The sequence below is a fragment of the Eimeria acervulina genome, genomic scaffold (genome assembly GCF_000499425.1).
Source record: "Eimeria acervulina Houghton genomic scaffold, Eah_scaff797, whole genome shotgun sequence".
NCBI classification, from domain to species: domain Eukaryota; phylum Apicomplexa; class Conoidasida; order Eucoccidiorida; family Eimeriidae; genus Eimeria; species Eimeria acervulina.
The window spans coordinates 7,613-15,960 of NW_013549596.1; the positions used below are offsets into that span (position 1 = coordinate 7,613).

General features: G+C 55.6%; 2 protein-coding genes across 2 annotated transcripts in view; both read left to right on the forward strand.

The window, feature by feature from the left end:
* The window catches only part of EAH_00049390 (NADPH-cytochrome p450 reductase, putative), a gene marked incomplete at both ends in the record, with an annotated part of 5,575 nt that extends 1,638 nt beyond the window's left edge, over positions 1 to 3,937 (forward strand). Inside the window, 9 exons of the mRNA XM_013394409.1 lie at positions 69 to 323; positions 581 to 963; positions 1,523 to 1,645; positions 1,857 to 2,181; positions 2,510 to 2,725; positions 2,909 to 3,195; positions 3,355 to 3,443; positions 3,543 to 3,646; positions 3,906 to 3,937. Of these exons, the coding sequence (XP_013249863.1) occupies positions 69 to 323; positions 581 to 963; positions 1,523 to 1,645; positions 1,857 to 2,181; positions 2,510 to 2,725; positions 2,909 to 3,195; positions 3,355 to 3,443; positions 3,543 to 3,646; positions 3,906 to 3,937 (1,814 nt within the window). The remainder of the gene's footprint in view (positions 1 to 68; positions 324 to 580; positions 964 to 1,522; positions 1,646 to 1,856; positions 2,182 to 2,509; positions 2,726 to 2,908; positions 3,196 to 3,354; positions 3,444 to 3,542; positions 3,647 to 3,905) is intronic.
* Positions 3,938 to 6,341: 2,404 nt separating this feature from the next.
* Positions 6,342 to 8,322, forward strand: EAH_00049400 (hypothetical protein; the record flags this gene model as incomplete). Its single annotated transcript, XM_013394410.1, has 2 exons — positions 6,342 to 8,215; positions 8,316 to 8,322. 2 exons carry the CDS (start codon positions 6,342 to 6,344, stop codon positions 8,320 to 8,322), a joined length of 1,881 nt encoding a protein of 626 aa, XP_013249864.1.
* Between the last annotated feature and the right edge of the window lie 26 nt (positions 8,323 to 8,348).

The following is an 8,348-nucleotide window of genomic DNA, read 5'->3' on the forward strand; positions in this document are numbered from 1 at the left end:
GCGGGAGCTGCAGCAGCTGCTGCTGCAGCTGCTGCCTCCAAGGCAAGCTGAGGTCGTGGGGGCCTTAGGGGAGTGCGATGATAGAGGAGACACAGAAGCAGCAGCGCAGCAATGGACGGAGCAGCAGTTGCTGCCAGCTCTGCAGCTGCTGCAGCAACAGCGCAGCAGCAGCAGCAGCAGCAGCAGCAGTATCAGCACCAGTGTACAGGCTACGGCACGCACATTGCACAGCGCTACTTACTCCGATGAAGCAGCAGCAGCAGCAGCAGCAGAAGCAGCAGAAGCAGCTGGAATGGAGGCGGTGCGTATGTGGGTGGACCAGCGTAAGCATTGCTGCTGGTGCTCGTGTTGCTGCTGCTGCTGCTGCTGCTGTTCGTGCTGCTGCTGCTGCTGTTACTACTACTCTTGTGTGTGCTGCTGTCGGTATTGTCTCCTTTTGTTGCTGCTGGGAGTGCGGATTTCGCTCCTACTGCCTGCTGCTGCTGCTGCTGCTGTTGTTGTTGCTGCTGCTGCTGCTGCTGCGGGGGCAACTGGTGTTGCTGCAGGGGCAGCAGAAGAATTGTTATGTGGTTGCATGCAGATAAACCTCCAACTGTAGTAATTATTAAACAGGCGGAAGCAAAAACAGACAGCGGAAACGGCACAGCACGAGGCAGTCCCTCGCAGCAGCAGCAGCAGCAACAGCAGCAGCATCAGCATCAGCGGCCCTCATCCACATCTGCTCGCTTCGCCTTTGCTATGGAGCCTCTAGTGTTGCTGCGCAGCACCGATTTGGTGCAGCAGGAGGTGACGGCGGCAGATCCAGCAGCAGATGCAGCAGGATCTGGTGCTGCTGCTGCTGCTGCCGCTGCTGCAGCAACGTCTGACTGCAGAGAGCTGGAGTTTGATGTCACCTTGGCCCCTCGTTTGAGGTGTCACACAGCAGACACCCTCTACGTGCTGCCTCGAAACAGCAAAGAAGAGGTGCTTAGCTGCTGCTGCTGCTGCTTCCGTTGATGCTGCTGTTGCTGTTGCTGTTGCTGCTGCTGTTGCTGTTGCTGCTAGCATGTGCAACACGGCTCAGCCCACGAGAGACTGCTGCTACCGATGATGTCTCAGCTGCTGTCTCTACTGCTGCCTCTGCTGCTTCTGCTGCTGCTACTGCTGCTGCTGCTGTTGTTGTTGCTGCTGCTGCTGCAGGTTTTGTGGTGGTTTAAGGCCCTTGGCTTTGAGCAGCGAGGGATTGCACTGACAGACAGCATCAATTTTCAAGAGGAGACAGTCCCTTTTCCTACACCCTGTACTGTCGAGGTGCTTCACCTCCCCCCCAGCAGCAACGCCTGCTGCTGCTGCTGCTGCTATTGCTGCTGCTGGCACTGTTGGTGCTGCTGCAGCGGTTGCTGCGAGCTGCTTAGCTGCATCTACCCGCTTTTGCTGCTGTCGTTGCTTCTAGTGGTACTCGTTTTTGGTTCCCGTTGGGCTGCTGTTAATGCTGCTGCTGCTGTTGCTGCTGCTGTTGCTGCTGCTGTTGCTGCTGCTGCAGGACGCCCTTGCGCTGTACTGCAGCTTTGAAGTGCCCAGCAGGACAGAGCTGTCCGTCTTCAGCTGCTTCGTTGAGGAGCAGCAGCAAAGGAGACAGTGGCTGAGGCTAACTACCGACCCCACGGTGAATAACTATCCCTCTCTAAGGGTTTAGGGTTTAGGGTTTAGGGTTTGGGGTTTAGGGTTTAGGGCTGTCAGTTGAGGGCTTCAGGGTGTGGGGCCTCGGGCTCTGACGCCCAGGGTGCATCCCTGTTGCCTTGCTGCAGCAGCAGGTGCTGCGGCTGCTAATATGGTTTGTGCTGCTGCTTCTCTGCTTCTCTGCTTCTCTGCTGCAGCAAGCAGACACGTTTGCTGCTGCAATAAGGGGACAGGGCTGGTGTCTCCGCGGGTTGTTTGCTGCGCTGCTACCTTCAATCAACTTGGCGGCAGCAGATTTGGGGCTGCTGCTGCTGCTGCTCTCGCGGCACCGCATGCCCAGGGCCTACACCTTATCTTCTTCTCACCTGCAGCAGCCGCAGCAGGAGCAGCAGCAGGAGCAGCAGCAGCAGCTGCAGCAGCTGCTGCAGCGGCAGGTAACTCGGACAGCTTCTATCTGCCTCAACCGCCACCGAACGCCAAGAAAAGACCCTCAGCAGCTGTTGCTGCTGTTGAAGCAGCACGGTGAGTTACTGGGTGCAGCAGCAGCAGCAACAGAACCAGCAGCACCAGCAAAAACAGCAGCAGCAGCACAAACAGCAGCAGCAGCACAAACAGCAGCAACAGCAGTGGCTTAGGAGTATGCCACACTTGTCCGGATTCACAGCCTGCAAATAGGGTCATCATAAGCTTCGCTGTTGCTCTTTAGATTGTTGCTGCTGCTGCTGCAGCTGGTGCCACTGCTGCTGCTGCTGCTGCTGCAGGTGGTGCCACTGCTGCTGCTGCAACTGCAGCAGCAGCAGCAGCTGCTGCTGCAGCTGGAGTGCGTCTACTTGTTTGTGTGTCTCTTCAGGGATCTGTCCCTTCGGGTCTGCTGAGGGTTTGCCCAAAGGCATGCATGAGGGTCTCTGTTCTTCTTACCTCTTAAACCTGCAGCCGCTCCTTGGAGACAGCAGCAAAGAAGGAGCGGGGGGGGCCCCTGCTGCTGCACTCTGCTGCTGCAAGCCTTCCTGCTTCAAGCTCCCTGCTGGTGCAGACTGCCCGCTGCTGCTTGTTGCTGCTGGCACAGGTACGCTGGACCATGTATCTTGCTGCTGCTGTTGCTGCTGCTGCTGCTGCTGCTGCTGCCATTGTTGTCCCTCTGGTTGTTGCTGCTGCTTCAGTCGTGCACAAGATCGTAAAGGGCGACATTAGGGTTTAGGGTTTAGGGTTTAGGGTTTAGGGTTTAGGGTTTAGGGTTGCTGTGCTGCAGGCGTAGCTCCGTTTGCTGCGTTTGTGCGGCACCTTGCTGCTGTTGGGGGGCCCCACGCAGCAAACTGTCTCTTTTTCGGGTGTATAGACACCCAGCACTTCCTTTTTAAAGATTTGTTTCTGGCGCACCTCGATCAGCAGCAGCAGCAGCAGCCAGAGGTCCAGCAGCTGCTGGATATACACCGACAGCAGCAGCAGCAACAGCAACAGCAGCAGCAGCAGCAAAAGCAGCAGCAAAAGCCTGTGCTTAGTCGTCTGTTTCTTGCTCTCTCCCGCGCCAACCCAAACGTATGTCTGTCTCCTGTCTCTTTGTTTGCTGCTGCCTCTGTCTCCCTCAGCAGTGTTGCAGCTGTCTCTGCTGCTGTTGCTGTGGTTATGTATCTGTGCCAGCACCTACTGCTACTGCTGCTGCTGATGTTGCTGCTGATGCTGGGGCTGTGCATGCAGCGCAAGGTGTACGTACAGCACAAACTCATTGAAGAAAAGGACTTGGTGTGGGGTCTGCTGCAGTCTGGGGCTGCTATTTACGTATGTGGGTAAGCAATGATCGAGTTGCTGCTGCTGCTGTTGCTGCTGCTGCTGTAGCGCCTGGAGGAGCTGCTGCTACTGCTGCTGCTGTTGGGGTGTATGTACAGGAAGCCAGCGATGGGGGAGGCGGTGCAGCAGGCGTTTGTTTCTGTTGCTGCTTCTTTTGTTGGTGACAAAAAGGCAGAGAACTTAATTCAGCGCATGCACGAGAGTAAAACCCTGCTGCTCTATCTGCTGCTGCTGCTACTGTTTCTGCTGCTGCTTCTGCTGCTTCTGCTGCTGCTGCTGCTGCTGCTCGTGTTGGTGGAATGGTTGTGCGTATTTCTTTGTCTCCTGCTGCATCTTCTGGTGCTTCGGCGGGTGCTATTGTCATTACTGCAGTTGCTTTTGCTGCTGCTGTTGCTGCTGCTGCAGCAGAGTTTTCGCTGCATCTGCTGCTCTTAGTGCTGCTTTCATATTTGTGCATGCAGCTGGGCGGTATATAGAGGAGTTGTGGGATTAGGGCCCCTTTCTTGCTGCTGCTCCAAACCGAGCATTTGCTTCAACCTTCAGCAGACAGTACAGGGATCTAGGGGCTCCTACCCTCTCTAGGGCCCCCTGGGGCCCCTAGAGCTTCTTACAAACAATAGGGGGCCCCTCCGGTTCCTTACGAACAATGAGGGGCCCCCAGGGGGGCTGTTGGGGGCCCCTAAGGTTCGTTACGAGCGGTGGGGGGCCCCTGGGGGGCCCCCTGGATCCCCTGGGGTTCGTTACGAACACCCTATGAATAATGAGGTGCCCGTTGGGGGGCCCTCTTGGGTCTCTAGGGTTTATTTGAAGCATTAAGAGGCCCTCTAGGGAACCCCCGGAACCTTCAGGATCTTAGGGGCCCCGTTGGGGCCCCTCAAGAGGCCCCTGTGGGGCCCCTAATGGGCCCCTATGGTCCTTTTGGAGGGGTCTCTTTTTTTGTTTGTTCCGGAGCTTCGGGGGCCCCCAAGAGTAGAGGGGTATATATGTTTGTTGGGGAAGGATGCACGTGTTAGCCTGAGGTGTACAGACACCTGAGGAGCAAGTGGAGGCTGAGGACGCATGCACTGCCGCTGCATGCAGTGCAGGGGATCGTGGGGCTGGAACGGCTGCTTGCATGCATGCACGCATGCATGCATATAGGCGCGCATGCAACCGTTCAAATCCCAAACTCAGCCTCGCATGCACGCATGGTTGAGTTTGGGGCTTGGTTGCTGGGAGCGTCTCCTCTAGAGGGAGACAGAGCGAGGGAGACGGACATTCAAGAGAGTAGCAAAACCCTTAAGGAGGAGGGGGTGTAGCAAATGCATGCAGATGAACATACACCGCAATAAATAGACTCTCTGCTTTTTATAAGCTACCTGCCCTTGTCTGCAACATGTATAGAAAGAGAACGAACACATAAAAACTTGCATTGCAGTTACGGGGACAACACATATTGAGGGTTTGGCCCTAAGGGCTTGGAAGAGGGTTTAGTGTTTAGGGTTTAGGGTTTAGGGTGTAGTGGGAGGGGTAGGGAAGTCAGCCGCAAGGCATGAACACCTCTGTTCTACCCTAGACTTCAGACTTCTAGGGTTTAAGGTTCAGGGTTTAGTGCTTAGTGCTTAGGATTGAGGGTTTAGGGTTTAGGGTTTAGGGTTTAGGGTTTAGGGTTTAGTGTGTGCTGCAACCTAACCGTCGGTGTCCCCGCCGGTGTATGTACACCGGGGAGCTTTTGAGTGTTGTGGGGTCCAACCGTAAGGCAAACAAAGTTAATTAAACTGCAATGAATTTTTACTTCCTCTTGCTGTTGCTTCTGCTGCTGCTGCTGCAGCTGTTGCTGCTGCTGCTGCCATTGCTGCTGCTGCTGCTGCTGCTGCTGCTGTGTCCTGAGGTGACCTCGCGTTGCGGCGTGCAGCGCTCGCGTTTATTTTGTGATAAACTTCAGTAAAGAGAATGAGAAATATATTAATATTACTTTAATTGATTTAAAATAGAATGTTCTGCTTCTATTAAGTGTATATACACCGCACGCTTGCAGCCGAGCAGGGCGCCAGGCAAACGCTCCGCAGTCCGGTGGCCAGAGGGGCCCCTGGGGGCCCCCCTGTTGTAAATATATTAAATAAACTAAATTTAATAACTCTTTCTGCTTTTAAATGCTGCTTTATTCTAAATAAAAAGATAGATGCAGGGATATAACGTTCCGGAGACACCTCGTCTGCAGTTGGGGGGCCAGCTGCTACACTGACCACCCGAGGGTTTAGGGTTTAGGGTTTAGGGTTTATGGTTTAGGGTTTAGGGTTTGTTTTTAGTGGAGTATTGAAGGTGTCACTTAACTCAAGAGTTTCACTTGCCTTCTTTCGCCTCAAGAATCTTCTGCAGCAGCAGCTGTTGCTGCTGTTGCTGCCGCCGCTGCTTCACTTCTCAGCAGCAGCAGCATCAGCAGGAACAGCAGCAGCAGCAGCTACAGCAACACAGCAACAGCAGCAACAGCCTCAACTGCTTTAATCTTCTTCTGTGTCTCCTCTTGGAGTCTTCGGTCTAAGTTGGCCCAGTGTCCAACCCTAAAAACCCTAAACCCTAAACCCTAAACCCTAAACCCTAAACCACACACTGCACTAGAAGCCCCACGGGTTAGGGCAGAATGTGATGCCCCTCTTTGTTTCTTTTCCTTGACTAATTGCTGCTGAGATTGGGGTGTACGTACACCTCAGCAGGCAGCTAAACAAATACGTTCATTGAGGGAGCGGGCCCTTAGGGGCCCCTGCAGCAGCGCGCTGCAGGGCCCCTTAATGAGGAAGCAGCAGCAGCAGCAGCAGCAGCAGCAGCCCCAAACCCTAAACCCTATAAACCCTAGTCCCTAAACCCTAAACCGTAGAGGCAGGAGCGTCTAAGGAAGCCCTACAACTTTTGCGAGGCCAATGGGGGCTGTCCAGGGCTCAGAGAGAGCAGCATCCTGGGAGTTGCAGCAGCAGGAGCAGGAGCAGCAGCAGGAGCAGCAGCAGGAGCAGCAGCAGGAGCAGCAGCAGGAGCAGCAGCAGGAGCCGCCGCTGAGGCAGCAGCAGCAACAGCAGGAGCAGCAGCAGGAGAAGCAACAGCAACAGGAGCTGCAGCAGCAACAGCAGGAGCAGAAGCAGCAACAGCAGCAGCCAGGGGAGCACCGGGGGGAAGAGCAGCAGCAGCAAGAACCGCAAGGCCAAGAGCAGCAGCAGCACGAGCAGCAGCAACAGGACCAGCAAGTGCAGCATCCTCTGCAGCAGCTGCAGCAGCAACAACAGCTGGAAGGCGATCCACTGGAGCCTTTGCTACAATGGCAGCAGCACAAGCAGCAGCACACACAGCAGCAACACAACGACCAGCAGAACGACCTTCAGCTGCAGCAGCAACAGCAGCAACAGAAGCAGCAAGGGCAGCAGGAGCAGCAGAAGCTCGAATTGCAAACAGAGCACATCAGCACCGATGCTAGCGGGAGTTCCTATCCCTTTGCTGGGATCCAACCGCTGCAGCAGCAGCTGCAGCAGCAGCAGCAGCAACAGCAACAGAAATGGCCAGAAGAGGAACGGGACCAGCAGCAGTCTCTGCAGCAGGAGGATGCGCAGCAGGATCCGCAGCAGGATCCGCAGCAGGGTCCGCAGCAGCAGCAGCCAGAGAAGCAGCAGCAGCTGCTGGTCGAGCAACCTACACATCAGCCCCAGCAGCAGCAGCAGCAGGTGCCGCTGCCACAACAGCCGGTGCAGCAGGAACAACCGCAGCAGCAGCACGTGGGTGGCTCTGAGCAGCAGCCACAGCAGCAGCGGCAGCAGCAGGGGATGCAGCAGCAGGTGCAGCAGCAGGAGCAACAGCAGCAACAAGAGCAACAGGAGCCCGTTGAGCCCGTAGATAATAAAAGCAGTGTTTGTGGGGTGGTTCCTGAAGGTGGGATCGTCTGCCCCACGACTGGGATCGGTTTAATCGTCACTGCAGCAGAAGACTCAGGAGAACCTGTGGGGCCACAGCCCAACTCAGGTGTATCTGCAGAGGGGCCCCTAGGGGCCCCTGTCTCATCCCTTCAGCTTCCTTTGCAGCAACTTCCAGGGGCAGCAGCAGCAGCGGCAGCAGCAACATCAGCAGCAGTAGTAGGAGCAGCACGAGCAGCAGCAACAACAGCAGCAGCACCAGGAGCAGAAGCAGCAGAAGCAGAAGCATCAGGAGCAGCAGCAGCCACAGCAGCAGCAACAGCAGCAGCAACAACAGCAGCAACAGCAGCAGCAGCAGGAGCAGCAGCAGAAGCAGCACCAACTCGGGGCCGTCTGCGTACAGCTGGGAAAGGAGACAACGAAAGACTACCTCGAGACTGCTCAGGATCTGTCTCCTGGAGGCTCAGTGACTCTGTTTTTAGACAAAGAGTTAGAGAGATATGTGCAAGGGCTGTTGTTCACCCTTCTATTAAGGAGACAGGCTCGGAGACCCCTTCATCTGCTTCTGCTGCTGCTGCTGCTGGTGCCAGCGACAGCGCAGCGATAACCCACCCGAGACACAGCAGCAGCAGCAACAGCAGCAGCAGCAGCAGCAGCAACAGCCGCACTAGCAACAGCAACAAAAACGCCGGAGCCAACAGCGACAGCAGCAGCACGCCGGCCTGCTGCTGCTACCGCAACGGCAGCAACAGCAACAGCAGCAGCAGCAGCAGCAGGGATATTCCTCGTCGCGGTTGCAGCAAGACATTAGGAATAACAGAGTTAAGAAGAAGAGCTGAAGAAATAGAAAGAGGGGCCCCCTCTGCCTTGGAGACGCCTAACCTCCTTGATGAGGTTCAGTACGTCCGCTACAAACTCGCAGACAAGTCTCTTTGCATTTTCCTCGTAAGAATAACAAACAAAGGGTTTAGGGTTTAGGGTTTAGGGTTTAGGGTTTAGGGGTTAAAACGTAGGGTTTAGGGTTTAGGGTTT